This window comes from Triticum aestivum, chromosome 2B (genome assembly GCF_018294505.1).
Source record: "Triticum aestivum cultivar Chinese Spring chromosome 2B, IWGSC CS RefSeq v2.1, whole genome shotgun sequence".
Taxonomy (NCBI): Eukaryota; Viridiplantae; Streptophyta; class Magnoliopsida; order Poales; family Poaceae; genus Triticum; species Triticum aestivum.
In genome coordinates this window covers 792,586,100-792,603,772 of record NC_057798.1, presented here as the reverse complement: position 1 = coordinate 792,603,772, position 17,673 = coordinate 792,586,100, and the positions used below count along the sequence as shown (strand labels likewise).

General features: G+C 43.2%; 1 protein-coding gene across 1 annotated transcript; it reads left to right on the top strand.

Moving 5' to 3' along the window:
* The first annotated feature begins 13,012 nt into the window (after positions 1-13,012).
* Positions 13,013-17,422, top strand: LOC780590 (4-hydroxy-7-methoxy-3-oxo-3,4-dihydro-2H-1,4-benzoxazin-2-yl glucoside beta-D-glucosidase 1b, chloroplastic-like). The gene is made up of 12 exons (NM_001428021.1): positions 13,013-13,473; positions 13,641-13,710; positions 13,804-13,862; positions 14,054-14,129; positions 14,273-14,344; positions 14,437-14,524; positions 14,857-15,115; positions 15,219-15,552; positions 15,662-15,696; positions 15,935-16,037; positions 16,373-16,478; positions 16,598-17,422. The coding sequence occupies exons 1-12, from the start codon at positions 13,198-13,200 to the stop codon at positions 16,827-16,829; spliced, it is 1,710 nt and encodes a 569-aa protein (NP_001414950.1). The 5' UTR covers positions 13,013-13,197; the 3' UTR covers positions 16,830-17,422.
* The last annotated feature ends 251 nt before the right edge of the window (positions 17,423-17,673 follow it).

Sequence of the window (17,673 nt, the reverse complement as noted above, 5' to 3'; positions counted from 1 at the left end):
CAAAACATGGCGAGCACTATGCAAGACTTATGCATTTGATCCTGATATGGTTATCACCATTGATATTCGTCCGGAAGATGATATTGAAGGTAATACCGGCATCTGGGTCGATGTGCAAACGCCTCCAGTTATACCATTATGTAAGTTTATCAACCATATTTTATGTCTTTGATATTGTTTATTCAAAAATAGTTGACAACTAATTTGTATTGTCAGCTTATTTCGGTGCAAACAAACATGTCCAGCGCTTGGTAGACAGAGCCGTATACTGTCCTGGGGCTGAACTCAACTGCGAGGAGCTCAGTCATTATGTTTCATGGCTTGAGGATCTTGATACTGTCAAGACAAATTTTCTTTCTGCATTTAGAAATGTTAGTACTGAAAATGTGCGACCAATAGTGTTTGTAATGAACTACGGTCACATCCATTTAGGAAGGATGATAAGATTTTTACTATTTGTCATCAGTGCATCTTTTCCATACATTATTTTTGAAGCTAAACTTCATTGCTAAGTATGTTACCATACGATGTTCTTCAACAGGGACTCCCGATGAATGTTGTGCCTTATGAAATCGAGACTAAAGGTACCATGAGTATTACCAGCTTACGGCCAAGATATCCTACAGATTACTTTAGTGCATTCAAGATTAGCGACGGATGCTTAATAGTGCAAGACTGGACCAAATATGTGATAGGGGAGCACAGAGAAGTACTAGGGGGCAGCAAACAGATGTGCTACCCACGATTAGGAGACAGGTTCATCTGCATGCTCTAGCTTGATCAAGGAGGAGAGCTATACATGTTTTATATTATTTAACTAAGAGAGAGCAGCAGGAGTGATTAGCTAGCTAGAAATGAGTTTGAGGATGATGATGTGCTACACTATTATATGATGATACAATAGCTAGTGTTGGTGGTAATGACTGTGATGATTATTATTAGCTAGTGTTAGTAGTGATTAAATAAATAATGTTGGTGGTAATGACTATGATGATGATTAAATAGCTTCTGCTGGCGGATTAGATTCAAGTGAAGGTAACACGTGGTGCACATCGAAAGTACTACTAGTCCAAACTAGATCAAGTTTGGATTAGTAGTATACTTTTGACATGCACCACATATTGCCTCCACTTGAACCTAATCCACCTTCATTTGACACACTGTTATGGACATAATGATGTAAACCTCATAACTGGTATTGTACCAATATTTGTACGATGGCGCATAAATACACTAAAAATAAAAAATAAAAAAATACTAGTAGCGATGGACAAAAAACACGCTGCAAGTAGTTACCTTAGCAGTAGCGTGGTACTGAACAAACGCTGCAGCTATTTGTCCTAGCAGTAGCGCGTGCGGGCACGCGTTACTGCTAAGCAATAGTTGTAGCGCCTTATTAGTAGCGCGCCTACCCGCGCTACTAGTGAGCACAAAACCAGCGCTACTGCTAGGGTTTTCCCTAGTAGTGAGTGTTTCACATCGGTAAACATAGATGGTTGGATGGTGTAAATAAGGGCACTAGGCTGCCTCTATCCTGGGCCCCACCTCCAGCCTCTAATCAGATCTAGAAACCATGTAGTGTGTAGCATCGGCTGTTGACTCTAAGGAATGGTCCCATAATAGAATAAACAATGAAGAGTGTATTGATCAATTTGCATGGCCTAGCCACAACCATACACTGACTAGTAGGGAAAAAAATGAAAGAGACCAACCCGGGCTAGACTATCCAGTTGACATTTTTTTATAAAAGAAAACCCCGTGAGATCCAAATTCTCAAGCCGAGACTTAAACCTTGATGGTCTAACTGCGAATTCCCGCGCCTTGCATCTAAGCTACGCTCAGTTATCCACTGACTAGTAGGACCATGTTGTTGTTTAATCCTTGGAGGCAGCCTCCAAGGCTAGCGCCTACGCCAAGCTTAAAAAACATAGAGGCAATGTCTGCCGTGTGTAGAGGCGGGCTCCAAGCCTTTAGAGGCAGCTAACGAGGTTGAAAACCACTACATTGTGGATGCTCTAATACCTTGTTGCGTGATCCACACTGACACATACAGTTCCTCCATCACGGTTCATTGTGCCCCTTGTATTTTAAGTCAAATTTTGATCATAAGACAATATATTTGACTAACAGGAATATATTGCTGCCTGATTCACACTAGTAGGTCTGCATCAGTGGCCACAATTAATGCAGAACACTGCATGCCAGACACTAGGCTTGTAACTCAAGTGTCGCCTTCGACTACAACTGCATGTCAACACACCCAACCGCACCCAACCTTTTGTTTGGTCGGTGGGCAGCGTGAGAGGGGGGCAGTTCTATGGCCAACACTAGGCTTGCAACTCCACGTGCTGCCCTCGACTGCAATTGCACGCATCCCTCCCAACTGCAAATGTCCTTTGTGTTTTTGTCGAAGAGCAACGGGGAGAGGCGGGGGTAGTTGCATGCCCGACACTACGCATGCAACTGCAAGTGTTGCCCCAGACTGTTGTCGGCGTTCTGGATATGGGGGTATCCAGACTTGCCTGCCTGCGGCCCGCTGCGTGACTCCACGGGCGGTCCAGTGCGGCCCGTCTTCATCAACCAAGCACTCAAGACCCTCGCGAGGGGCCAAGCCTCGTGGAGCGGACGACGCAAGGCCTCCTCAAGAGCGGCCTCATCAGGCAGGCTCACGAGGGAGGCGGAGAGATCAAGGCACGGGGTACCTCGCGAGGTTCCCCTGACGCAAGCCATGACGACCAACGCCAGGCGGGCTCCAGCGCGCACAGTGTACTCGTTCCCCTTTGGTGCTAAGGGGGCAAGCGCAGGCGCGGAGTACCGAGGCATCACGCAAAGGTTTCCATATCGGTGCAACAAGACCAGGACTAGCAGGACGGCAAGATGGAGGTCACGGTGAAGCCCAAGACGTCGTCATCACCAGAGCCTTTGGCAGGCGAAGACCACCTTTAGTCAGGATAGCCTGTACTGGTTTTCCCCTTTCAAATCCCGCCGTTGTGGAATCCCTTCCCGCTCAATATTTGAGAAGAGGACCAGGGCCTATATAAATAGGGCTAGCCACCACCATAAAAAGGAAGAGATCCATTCGGACCAGAACCACCCATAGATCACAAGAACACCTCGCCTCAGGAGGCTGTTCTTCCCCTTGTACTGTTCATCATCAGCCCAAGAGGCAATCCACCACACCACACACTGGAGTAGGGAATTACAGCACAATGGTGGCCTGAACCAGTATAAACCTTGTGTCTCTTGTTCTGTGATTTCGTTTAGCTAAGCCTAGTGATCGCGATGAGGCAGAGAGAGCAAGATTCGATAGGGAGAAATCTTCGTGCGCACCCCAATGTTCGAACCTTAAGGGTTTTGCCGGAACCCGGTATCCGACAACTGTAACTGCATGTCTTAAACCAGACTGCATCTCTGTGGTATTTTGTCTGGGAGGGAGAAGTTGCAAGTCCGACACTTGGCATGCAACTACATGTGTCGCCCAGGACTGCAACTCCTGGTGTTTTTCTCGGAAGATGGACAATTGCATGCATGCAACTAGACCTGCATCTGAAAGTGTTGCCTCGGGCTACTACAGCACCCCGCCATGATGCCAGCTGCCTGAGACTTCTTTCTAAGTCTTAGTCGACCGAGCCGTATCCACATCCTATTATTAAATGAATTTTATATTTTATATTATATTATATTTGTTTTTTATCTAAAAAGAGACATTTGGAATTTTTTAAAAGCATGCCACACAAACCTAGTTGCATGCCCGCATCGCATGTGAAACAACATATGATGAGCTCTCTTTATTTTTGTTAGTACCTTTTTCAATTTGTGGATGATAGAGAAATTACAAACAGACGAGTAAAACAATGCCCGACTCAACCCAATCAAACAAAGAAAATGCAAGCTAAAAACGAGCGTTAACTAACATTGAATATTTTTGTAATGGCATGAAGAATATTTTTAAATAATATTAAACATTTTCTAGTGACACGTTAGATATTTTTCAAATACACGATGAGTATTTATGAAAATGCACGAAAAAAATTTGACTAATGTTTACAATTTTTAGAAACAAAATGTGAAAATGTAAATAAAAATGAAAAAGAAATCCAAACAAAACGAAAGAAATAGCATGTTAAGAAAACTGTAGGAACAACAACTAATATAGCTGGCCGGTGTACCACAAAGCTAATATACTCGAACAATAGCTAAAGGTTTCAGAAAAAATGCTCAAACAATAGCTAAAGATTACATAATCAACGAGCAGCAGCACCAAACAAGAAATAACTGCCCAAAATATCTGGCTCAACACAACTTGATAAACGCACAGACCAAAGACAAAAAAGGGGGGCCAGCCCAAAAAGCCACAAGATGCAACGACGGGGATATAGTTTGGACAGGAACGAAAAAATATGAACAGGTGACATCAGCCGACTTACACTTCGCGATGTCTAAGTCGACCGAGTCCTAGAGAGAACCAGCCGCTGAGGATATGGTGGTCAGCCGTGGCTACTGATTGGGCGGTCGGCTCGATCTGGATCTGCATATGGGGGAGCATGAAGGATCTGCCCCCCTAATTAAGGCTAAACACGTACACATCACATGGCATATTAAGCATAATACCAAAGAGAGTAAACGTACTCAGTGATCGCGGTCCATGGATGGTCTGTGGCCTGCTGTGGTGCCAGGCATCACATGGCATTTACGTGTGGTGTGTGGTGCCGTGCGTGCATGGACCCCAATAATAGTGGTACTCGGTGAGCGGGGCTGTCCGAAGTCGCATGCATATGCATGTGGGGCGTACGCGCGATTCTCGCCGTCGTGTTTCTTGTGTGGATCGGCATATTTCCTTGCGCCGGCATATCGTCGAGCTGGCCAATCGCATCGCTCGACGTAGCTGTCCTCGATCTGGATGGCATCTAAATTGGTGCGTGATCCACGCCAGGCCGTCCGTATTGGTGGCGACAATGCGCCGCATCGGCGTCCAAACTGCCACGTCGCCCTTGCACCGTGCCCACGGCGCTTGTATCTTGGCCAGGAGACATTCGCCACGTTCCCTCCAGGCCCAATGGATTCAAACTGCGTGTTCCTTTTTCTTTTGTTCTTCTGAAAAAGAATCAAGTAAATTCCAAAAGTTCACCAAAGAATACAAAGCACTTGAAACAGGCTAAAAAAAAATAAACTCTGTGTGAACGAGTCGTGCGATGTGCCGCGGTCACCACTCCTATACAGGTGCTGGCATGACCATGTCGATAACAGTACTGTTTGAATGAAAAATGATCGACTGATCTTTGTATTGATAGAGTAGCTATTTATATGCGTACAAGGGACGCAAGTAGGAGACGTCTTTACATGAACCGTCATAGGTTAGAAGTCATGACGGTTGAGAAAAGGAGACGCGTCGGTTGCTATAGAGAACCGCACGCACTATTAGACAAGAGGAGATTTTCCTCTAATTAATATATGCTAATTAATCACAACAAGTACCAAAGTGAATGATGGCACCGAGTGGTTGTCAGTCACATGCATTGATGACACCGGTATGTAGTCGGTCCAGCTAGTGTTTCACATCCATAAACATATATGGCTGTATGCTACTCCACACTGACACATACTTCCTCCATCTTGGTTTATTGTGCCCCTCGTATTTTAAATCAACATTTGATCAGAGCATCTAGAGACACATATGGCACATCCAGCCCCTTAAATGCCCACGGACGCGTCATTCTCAGTGACCAGACACACCCTAAATTTCACTTGTTACATCCGGACATCTTCTACCAGATTCTTAAATCCATACAAAGACATGCAAACTAAAATAAACCTATGCACTACGTTGATCCTACCTACTCCTCGTCAGAGATCACGGCGATCTCCGTTCTCGGCTCCGGAAGCATGGGCGGCAGCTGCAGCTCCGACTCCTCCTGCGCCTCCAGCTGCTCCGCTCCGGCTTCCTCCGCCTCTATGTTCATGTCGAGCTCGACAAAGAGTGCGTCCGACTCCGGATCCGCTACTGGATCTCGTAGCGGCGCTCCGACGTCAGCATGACATAATAGGTGATCTTGCTCTCGCCATGGCAGAGTGCGGGAGTGTGGGCAGAGCGCCGGAGCCAGAGAGGGAGGAGGTGGATGGGTTCAGACCGGCGGCGCAGAGAGGGGGGTGGGGGTGGGTTAGGGCTGTGGGACGCCGGTCGGCGAAAATAACCCGATTTCGTCTTGGGCGGCAAGCCGGAGCGGAATCATGCGACGTTCACACCGCGGCGACGGAGGCAGCACCTGTCGGACCGCCGGGCTGCCGGACGTTTCCATGTGGGGCCATGCCGTCAGACCGCCGTGACGGGCGTGTCCGGGTGTGCGCGGGCTCCCATATATCCGCCCCATATTTGGGTTGGATATGGGAAGTGCCGGTCAGTCCGGGCGTTTGAGAGACCCGTCTGGACAAAAAACCGTGACCGAGCAGTGACCGGGCAGCCCGCCTGAATGTATGTGGCGGGTTTGAGAGGTCCGGTCCTAGATGCTCTCATAAGACAATATATTTGACTGATTGAAAACTTTGGTCATGGACGTAAGCTTGGCTGATGGTGATATATTGCTGCCTGATCCACACACTAGCAGGTCTGCATCAGTGGCCACTCGTCACCATACGATCTTATTTCGTTTTGGCTGTTTTAGCCTTGTCGACCGTAGCCTTGTGGCCATCTGTACCACCGTGTGAGATGTTGGGTTTTAATAAACTTTGCAATAATAAAAGGACGTGTGCAATAATCGCACCCTCTTTCTAACCCGAAAAGGAAATCACATCCATTATTCGAAGGAGGAAAAAATAGTCTATCGAGATTCTATGGGTGATGAGGGCATGCAGTGGAGTTCCTGCGATATTTACAGAATGCGGCGAGGATTTGGGGGTCAACAAGGTGCAGCGGATTGGGCATGCAGTCGGGTTGTTCTGGATCTGCATGCATGGGAAACATAAAGGATCTTCCATTGACGGTAGTAGGCTTGAACAGATACTCCCTCCGTCTAGGTGTGTAAATCATCTTACAAAAACCAAATAATCACAAAACACTTAGGCGCGGTGCATTAACTTCTACCTCGTTCTTGTTTCTTGACATATCAACCAATAAAAGATGAGGGTGTGCATGCTTTTAATGACTTGAGACTATCAAACACGACATACAGTGGTTAGTTCATTGCATGCAATACTATTAATTAGCAAATAAACATTAATGTCTCTCGTTTACTATAATTTTGCCAGGCAGGCAGAACACACATCACATCACATGACCGTTGACATAAAGGATCTTCCACTGCAGGTACCCTCCTTATCTTCATCGCTAACGACGGTAGTTGGCTGGATGGGAGGAGTACATTATTGCTGCGTGATCCACGCTAGCACGTCTCTGTATCAGTGGCGACAATGCACCGCACTTTCGTGTGCCCACCGTACTTGTATATTAGCACTTGACATGTGTTCCTGCGTGCCCAATGCAGATGGTCCCGGATTAACCGCATTGGAACCAAATGTATCTTAGCACTTACATGTTTCCTGCGATGTATGGTTCAAACTTTTCAAAATTGTTCGGTTTAAAACCTGGCTGCATCTTGCGGGCCACTTTTGAGGCAACTTTTGTCTTGGACATTTTTTATTCGAGATCATATTGAGCACCGAATAACTAGTGCAAAACAGGCAATAACTCGTACTATCGATCAGACATAGTCATATGAGTGTCGGGTGCTGGACGTCACTTAATGCTCATGGTAGGGGCGCACTGCGCTGGCTCTAACTTTTGCGTATGATCTCGGATTAAGATGATCCAAATATCAAAATCGATCGACTTGATGAGGCAAAAACAATCTGTATAGAGCACTTTTTTCATATGAGCTAGCTTGGAGGCATATTTGACCGAACAGTACTCTGAATACCAAATATTATTACTTTGATCACAACTTTGGCCCTTGAGATGAGACCGGAGGGCCATGAACCAAACATCAAAATTGTTCATCTCAAACACATGATGATTTTTGATATTGTACACTTTCCCATTTGAGTTCATCTTATAGAAGTTTTTGTCGTGGCAAAATGTGGTGTCTACAGTAGGGAGTAATCGCTTCCGCTGTAAAAACCGAGCTAAGGCTGGTCGTAATGGAAGTATCATGCATGCCAACTAGGCAATTTTGATGAGGTGTCATGAAATTAAATGAAGAAAGAGACGGTTGAGTATCATATCATGATACCATATCATAATAAATGCTATGCTACTACGTATCATGCATGGCAATAAATAAAGTACTACATGATACTAATATATGATACTATACATTAGGAAGGTACTATTATACACTAGTATTATATGTATGATACTACGATACTCTCCATGACAACTAGCCTAACCACAGCGTAATTTGCGGAGACTCCCACTAGAGCGAACAAATTCATTAGTAGCACAATTAATATAGCACATCTGCCCTGCTGTGATCAGGCCAAACAATATTAGTGACATGGCAGATTCTTCTTTCCTAGCCATGTGATACTGACGTGGCGCATTGATCCTCACCACTAACAAAGACATACTCCCTCCGTTTTTTACTCTGCATATTAGATTTGACTAAAATCAAACTTCACAAAGTGTGACCAAGTTTATATAAAAGAATATGAACATTTATAATAACAAATCTATATGATGTGAAAGTATATTCAATAATGAATCTAAGGGTATTGATTTGTTATTGTTTATATTAATACTTTTGTGTATAAACTTTGTCAAAGTTTACAAAGTTTGACTTTGACCAAAGCTAATATGCGAAGTAAATAAAAACGGAGGGAGTAGTAGCACTATCTTGGTCTTGATTTATTAGCCTCTTCATATTTTGTGTCAAATTTTAAGCATAAATTTAACTTATAAATATTAATGCATGTCACTAAAAATAATACCGTTGGATTCGCATTTTAAGATATTTTTTGATAATATTATTTTTGCTATATATAACTTATATTTTATTGGTTATAAGTATGGTCAAAATATGACTCTAAATACGAAGAGGGGTAATAAATCAGGACGGTGTTCGTACTACTGTATGTGTTATTGTGAATCAAGCAGCAATATATTACGTACAATCAATCAAGCAAGGTTCGTTTAGCGATGCGATGCGATACGCTAGCTGGACTGACAACATGCCGGTGACATCAATATGTAGATTAATACCCTTAGATTCAAGAACTTGCCGGTGACATCAATATGCGATACGCTAGCTGTACGCTATGCGATGCAATATATTACGTACAATCAATCAAGCAAGGTACGTTTAACTTATAGAGATATGGTACCAACTGATGTGCAAGATAAACTTTTTTATAGGGACAGTGTAAGATCGCCTTGTCTTGATCTCAACTGACGCCGCTGAGAAACGCGGCGAGAATCCTACATCCCCCACATGCATGTGATGACAGACAACCACACACTGGATGTGTGGACTGTACTGACAAATGCAAGAACCACGAACTGTGAGTAGCAAGAAGGTTAAAAGGGCCACTGTGTTCGGATCCATGCATGTCACCACAGAACACGGTAAATCCTTGATTCGTTAGCATCGTCGGCATATTCCTCACAGAGATGGGTACGTGATTTAGATGCAAATTTAGGGGGCTAGACTATTCTGATCATGTAGTAGGTAGGTGATTTAGATGAGGATTTAGGGGGTTTCTTTCTTCTATAGGGTGTTATGGTGGGATATATGTATATGCTTAAGGGTGACTTAGTTTAGATAACTAGACAATACCCCGCGCGTTGCAGCGGGATGCTAGTGTGACAAAGAGGTCAAAGTAGAAGGGCACTTTAATAAGAAAAGAAAAAAAATAAAGACAACTGGAGAAGATGGTGCATATATAATCAACCTCTGAAACCATCTTTCTCTGTATGATAAGCTTGTGACTAAACTTGTACATGATCTTTGTATTCATTGATAAAGACAACTGGAGAAGATGGTGCATATATAATCTAACTCTGAAACCATCTTTCTCTGTATGATAAGCTTGTGACCAAACTTGTACATGATCTTTGTATTCATTGATAAAGACATCTGGAGAAGATGGTGCATATATAATCTAACTCTGAAACCATCTTTCTCTGTATGATAAGCTTGTGACCAAACTTGTACATGATCTTTATATTCATTGATAAAGACAACTGGAGAAGATGGTGCATATATAATCTAACTCTGAAACCATCTTTCTCTGTATGATAAGCTTGTGACCAAACTTGTACATGATCTTCGTATTCATTGGATCATCAAAAGTATTTTGTTCATCTCAATGGCAACGAAAGCAATTCAAACTGATGTTCTGCTAATGTAAAAATATTAGCACATAATTTATGTAAATAAAATGTATTACTAATCAGAGAAGGGAAATAAAGGAAACAACATGACCATCACGGCATGAATTTGCTCTGCCCGCACCTTGAATGAATTCCTTGCTTTAATATTTCTTGGAACGTGACTACACTCAACTTCTATATAGTGCTGCAAGTACATCTACTATCTAGCATCCAGGTTGCAAACAAAATTCTGACGTTTGTGTTGAAAATAGTATAAAGACTTGTAGGCTCTTTCTCCCCACAGCAACTGGATGTGCAGCCCACGCAGCGGATGTGAAGGCCAACTGGCATCGTAACGGTCTGTGGCAGCATGGTGACCTGCTCGTGTAGGGGATAGAAATCAGACAGGTACTTGAAGGAAAGAAATTAAGTGATGAGGGAGTCATGTGTGAGCGACCTGTTGTGTTGCATATGACGCTTCGGTAGAAGGCGGGGCGGATGGCCTAGATTGAGCGCTTCATGGTTTCACCCCACGCTTCATGGCATCGGCAACATAATCAGTAGTGGCAGCCGCGTCTCCGCGTCCGGCCATCCAACTTGGCCGGTATGGTGGAAGACATGCATGCAATGCCTCACTCCCTCGTTGGTGTCTCCGTCTCCATCATCTCCAGTCTTTTATGGAGAAACCGACCTCAACAATGAATCGTTGCTATCTAGGAAGACGTTGTGTGAGAAGAATGGGGACGACGGGCATGCAACATCTGTGGTCTAATGAGGTATTTAAAGGTGAAAATAATTTCTCAACGCCTCTTGGGTTGCTCTTTACATGGAGAAGTTTTTTTCTTTCTTAAACGTACATGGAAAAGTTGAAGGGCCGTGAGATAGTGGGGATATTAAGAACCATCCGTTTCTTTTTGCATCATTTGCGTGGAAGATATTGCGGCCCAGACCATAGACCGAAGTAAAGGAAGCTGAGCTGGAAGGTTGCATGTCTTAACGGCTGCAAACAAAATGCATGCCGTTGTGGAAATTGGTGACATGGCATGAAGCTGACATGGACAGCGTGCATGTTGAGAGAATTGGTAGAAGTGGGGAGCAATTTCTTAAGAATGTAAGATTTTGAAGTGAAAAGGGTGGGTATTTCTTTAGGAAAGACAATAGATCTGATCAGGGGCAGAGCTAGCATCGGGCCACGCCGCTAAGTTAAGCTAACTGGAGTGATGCAATAAAAGTTGTGAACAACAAGTTTCTGAAATACTTGCAACATATAGTGTCGAGGTCCTCTAGGTGAACATATATATTTTGTACTTTCTATAGGAAGTAGAGTCAAGTCATGCTTTTTGTCTACTGTTATTTTTCTATAAAGGACATTTCATTTAATTGATATATCAAGGTGATACAACCACATTAAAAAGCGTCCTCTACATAGCACGATGCACGCAGCCAACACGTCCAACACAACCAAAAATAAAATGCCTTTTTACGAAAATAATAAAGAGTCCAACCTAAGGTGGGGTGGATCATATCTGGAGATTACACCGCCATCATGAAGGGAGAAAACCTCCTTGACCGTATGCTCCAGTCGGGTAGACACCATCATAGAAAGGTCTCAGTCCTCCGGGCTGTGCAGGATAGACCAAGTATGGGGTCATCGCGTACATGCATGAATAACCTTCATAAGGTATGAAACAAAACACAATTATTGTTAAGAACCACATCATTCCTAGTGGGCAACAATGCCTAACATAAGGCAGCCGCCCCACAAGAATGTGTGTAGAAAATTGTTTCCGGACATATTAGAGGCACTACAAGAAAACATTTGTTCGCATGATTAGACAATAAAGCATTTATTCTTTCAATGTAAATTGGATCGTTCTATATGGTCAGTCATCCAAATAGCTTCTAGCTTGTATCCTCCTTGTAGTGTTGCTAATATATTTGGCAACTGGTTGCATGGTATTGATCACAAGTTTAGAATTCTTCTTAGGGTGGGAGCGCTTCCTGTGATTTGGTCGCTTTGGTTATGTAGAAATGATAAGGTTTTTAACGATAAAAGTACTTCTCTTATGCAAGTTACCTACAGATGTACCGAGATGCTTCGTTTATGGTCCTCTCTATAGCGAGTGGAGAATCGAGACCTGTTTACGGTGGTGTGTACACGATTGGGGGCTACGGCGAGGGATACATTCACCCAACATGGGTGGCAGCATGATCTTAGAATTGGGCCACCTACGATTTAGGTGTTATACAAATATTCTTCTTTCTATTTCACCTTCTTCTTTTATTTTGGCTTGTCGTGAGGACTTTGTTGGCTGTGTGCATCTTAGTTATGCAGAGGCTGGGTGTAATGCTTATAAACCTTTTAAGTAATAAAGTGTCCCTTTTCGAAGAAAAAAATTTTACAGGCACTACGTGGGGGTAAAGATTTGACACTACTGTTAATTAGCTTAAGATAAGAAGAGTTTCAACATGTCTATTGGGGTAGAGAGATTGATATTTAAAGAAAACAGTTTGGCAATTTCTCTTTAACTTTGTGTGTTCAAGTTTATATGTGTGCCATTCGAATGTCTACAGGCACAACTTTTCACTGTTCTCTTTAGTTAATGTACAAAACACATTTTTTTTGTTGCATTTGACCCAGCAGAAGGATATGTTCCTCTGCCATATTTTTTGGGGGTGGGCTGCAGGAATGCCCAGTGGTAAGTTACAAAGAGCTCCCACCAGGTTAGCCAACTGCCTTGTGTCTTAGCTAGGGTTCCAGCCGCAGCTTCATTATCATCCCACCACCACGCCCACTTGACAGATTCTCCATCCTCATCTATAAATAGATGCATAAGCCTGCAAGGGAACTCACTCCTCAAGCTGCTCACAACACTCCAGCCAGCTGCTAGCAAGAGATGGCTCTACTTGCTGCTGCTACCCTGAATCCCACCACCCACCTTAGCCTTAGAAGCCGTGCAGGACGCAACAGTGAGAACCTATGGCTCCGGTCTACTGCTTCATCACAGAAGAGCAAGGGAAGGTTCTGTAACCTCACCATCAGGGCAGGCACACCGTCAAAGCCAGCAGAGCCCATTGGGCCTGTGTTCACTAAGCTCAAGCCGTGGCAAATCCCTAAAAGGGACTGGTTCGACAAGGACTTCCTATTTGGTGCCTCCACTTCAGCGTACCAGGTACTAATTATTTTCTTGCACAACCTTATATCTGTTAATTTAAAATAAAATAATGGTGTCAACTGTTTCAATGATAACAAATACCTAAGGGAAAACATGATGTCAAAATGCATGTTTAGTGGTTTGTTCGATTGCACAAAATGTTATATATGTCGTCATCCGTGTAGATTGAAGGTGCTTGGAATGAAGATGGCAAGGGGCCAAGCACTTGGGACCACTTCTGCCACACATATCCTGGTAACATATACCTTTTCAGTGTTATTACAAACATACTCATATTAGTCTATCGTGCGTCCTTCTCCTTAATTTCATGTGTATATATACGAACAGAGCGCATATCCGACATGACCAATGGGGATGTTGCAGCAAACTCCTACCATCTATATGAAGTAAGTACTCTGACGGGACCAATGGTTTTTCCAAACAAAAATCTAACAAATCTCAATTATGACAGGACTGTTTTTATGTCGTTGCATTTTTTTTTTGAAAAACCATTTGGAATATGCACTTCTAATAAAAATAGAAATATGCATGATAATATGTTGTCATCATTATTCATGTCATCATTTATGACTGACAGGAGGATGTCAAAGCGCTCAAGGACATGGGCATGAAAGTGTATAGGTTCTCCATCTCTTGGTCGAGAATACTGCCAGGTAAATACAAAATAACCATGTATATTTTGTATGGTGAATAAGTTAGGAACAATAAAGATGTCCTCTACAAATTAGACGCAGCCGATAAGACTTGTTGTAATATTTGGGTCCTAATTTCAGCACATGTTTACTATGGCTTTCAGATGGGACGGGAAAAGTAAACCAGGCAGGCATCGACTACTACAATAAGCTGATCAACTCGCTGATAGATAACGGTGAAAACCCTTTTTTTCTTTGTTTGATTAGTGCTTAATGAGTCAGACTCATAAGAGCTCGCACAAATAATTATTTGTTTTTTGAAACTCAGACATAGTGCCATATGTTACAATTTGGCACTGGGACACCCCTCAAGCACTGGAAGACAAGTACGGCGGCTTCTTAAATAGGCAGATTGTGTAAGTATGCGGCAAACAACAGTACATTGATTTGTAAGAAAATGGTTCTGAAGAAAGATCAGTAATTGCAATCACGATATGTACAAAAACTACGAACTATAATATTGTTAAATTCGATTTGAACAAGATTACTTTATATATGATTTTGCTTATACACTATTTGGTTTGGATGAAGGCCATTAGTGGACCATGAGTAGAAAAACGTTTCTTTTCAGATCACAAACAATGTTGTACTGTCATTCAATGATGCATCAGTAAACTAACATAACTACTTATTGTTAAGCTAAGAAACAATTTTGTTGAACATCCTTCGGGTTTGATTTTTTTTCCAGAGATGATTACAAACAATTCGCCGAGGTGTGCTTTAAGAACTTCGGTGACAGGGTGAAGAACTGGTTCACCTTTAACGAGCCACATACATATTGTTGTTTCTCCTATGGAGAGGGGATTCATGCTCCTGGGAGGTGCTCGCCGGGGATGGATTGTGCCGTCCCAGAAGGAGACTCGCTCAGAGAGCCATACACTGCTGGTCACCACATCCTCCTAGCTCATGCTGAGGCTGTTCAGCTGTTCAAAGCTCGTTACAACATGGTACATACACAAAGAGAGAGATATACATTATCTAGTAAACAAGTAACAACTAGTGGTATCTACTTGTATATTTAATTTATTTATATTGACGAACCAACTGCAGCATGGAGATTCCAAAATAGGAATGGCTTTTGACGTAATGGGTTACGAGCCATACCAAGACTCCTTCCTCGACGACCAGGCCCGGGAAAGATCCATTGACTACAACATGGGATGGTTCCTGGAGCCAGTGGTTCGTGGTGACTACCCCTTCTCCATGAGATCACTGATCGGAGATCGTCTACCCATGTTCACCAAGGAGGAGCAAGAGAAACTAGCGTCGTCATGTGACATCATGGGGCTCAACTATTACACCTCCAGATTCTCCAAGCATGTTGACATGTCACCAGACTTTACGCCAACGCTGAACACCGACGACGCTTACGCCAGTTCAGAAAGTAAGAAAATATGGTTGAGGACAAACCTTAGTTAGTATACTTTACAGATCCTTTGAGAAATTTGATGTTCTCATACTAATCCTGGACTTTTTTCCTTCTGTTCGAGCAGCTACAGGAAGTGATGGGAATGACATCGGTCCTATAGTATGTATCTTCCTACTACCTGGTTAATTTTGCATACGACATATATGATGATAGTGATAATGTAGATTATTTTCACCAAAATCTTATGGTAGAACTAGTCAGCCAGGACTTTAGTTAAACTTTTGAACAAAATGGTTAAGTGGCATAGACATGATAATGCTTTGTTTCTGCAATAAAGCTTAAACAAATCTGAAGTTTTTTCTCGTTACTAATTAAAAGTTTGGACATCCATTTGCAGACCGGGACTTATTGGATCTACATGTACCCAAAAGGCCTAACAGACCTCCTTCTGATCATGAAGGAGAAATACGGAAACCCACCCGTCTTCATCACTGAGAACGGTAAGTAGTGATATGTGTGTGTGTATATAGCATTGGATTTTGTAGTAATCGAATGACCACTCATCGGTTCATATCAAACTTTAGTTGACTTGCCGTTAATAAAAAGGTTGAAAATCTGACATCAAAAGTAACTAGTCAAATTTCCATGATCCTCATTACCCTAATTCTCATGAAGATTGACACACACTAATCTGTAAACAATCTTTGTGTTCGAGTGGCACTAGTTCCCTCAAATCAGACAAGGACCTAATCCATGGAGATATGATGTAATGGTTCATGGGAGGTTTTTTTTTAAAGGAAGTGTGATGGATTACGTCTAACTTGTGTGTGTGTAGGAATCGCTGACGTGGAAGGTGACGAAAGCATGCCGGATCCATTGGATGACTGGAAGAGGCTAGACTACCTCCAGCGCCACATCTCAGCCGTCAAGGACGCAATAGAGTAACTACCCACGCTAAAACCCTACCTCTTTTTTTCATTTATTTTGTACTCTTACCTACCTACCTACATACATACCCTAATATAGCACACTGATTACTCAAATGTATGTGTGCTTTCAGCCAGGGCGCGGACGTGCGGGGCCACTTCACGTGGGGTCTGATCGACAACTTCGAATGGAGCCTCGGCTACAGCTCACGGTTCGGCCTTGTCTACATCGACAAGAATGACGGCAACAAGCGCAAGCTCAAGAAGTCGGCCAAGTGGTTCTCCAAGTTCAACTCCGTCCCAAAACCCTTGCTTAAGACTACCAATAACAACGCAACCATGACAGCTGCTTCCGTTTCTGTATGATGGAGAACGAAGTGGTGCTATGTTCGAACAAATAATCCAAGGCTGGATGCATGGCATGCAGTTAGTTTGAAAAAATTAATAATCGGATGGGTGCAATAAAATGAAGGGAGGATGTGGCCGTTTCAGTTCACTGCCGGGGATGTTGAATTAGTAGCCTCGATCGATTCTGTAATGGCGAATGCTCGCTTTGCGTCGGGATCACGGCGGATTGGATGGGCTCCTTCTTGGCCTCCGGAGGGTGTGGCTCGCCAGCTTCCGGTTCCGGCGGGCTCTGTAGGTTGTGTTCTTTTTCTTTATGTCGGGCTTATCTGTGCTGCCGCCCCAGCCCGAACTATTTCCCTTTTGCTTGCTGAACGTTTGTGTTCAATAATCATGTTCTTGTGGAACTCGTCGATTTATTTATATAAAGTGAGACCTTGTGCTTGTTTTCTAATGTTTTTAAGATCAGAATATTGGCAAGGGAATTAGTATTGGAGGCATGATCTCTTTGCTCACTGCTTCTTTGAGCAATAAACCCATGTGTAATGTGTTACAGACTTCATCTCTTCTTCTCCCGCTAGTTCAGCCTTAGGATCTGCAATTACTTGCAGATAGCTAGATCCGGCACATGGGTCTGAGATCAGACCATGCATTGTCGGGGCAAACATGAGGTTTGCTCATCCTTTCTTCTTTGAAGTTATGCTGACTCTGCTTGGAAATGGAATATCTGGATTGTCATAAATGGAAGGACATTCAGAGCTATGCCACTTTTGGCTCATGGTGTTGTAAATTTGTACTCCCTCCGTTCCGATTTACTCGTCATGGAATTTGAACTAAAACCATGACGAGTAAATCGGAACGGAGG

Bases quoted from the DNA above. Each gene is read 5' to 3' on its own strand.
- LOC780590 (NM_001428021.1), top strand. From the start codon at position 13,198: ATGGCTCTACTTGCTGCTGCTACCCTGAATCCCACCACCCACCTTAGC. The intron at 13,711-13,803 runs GTAACATATACC...ATATACGAACAG, and splicing joins CTTCTGCCACACATATCCTG to AGCGCATATCCGACATGACC. The intron at 16,479-16,597 runs GTAACTACCCAC...GTGTGCTTTCAG, and splicing joins GCCGTCAAGGACGCAATAGA to CCAGGGCGCGGACGTGCGGG.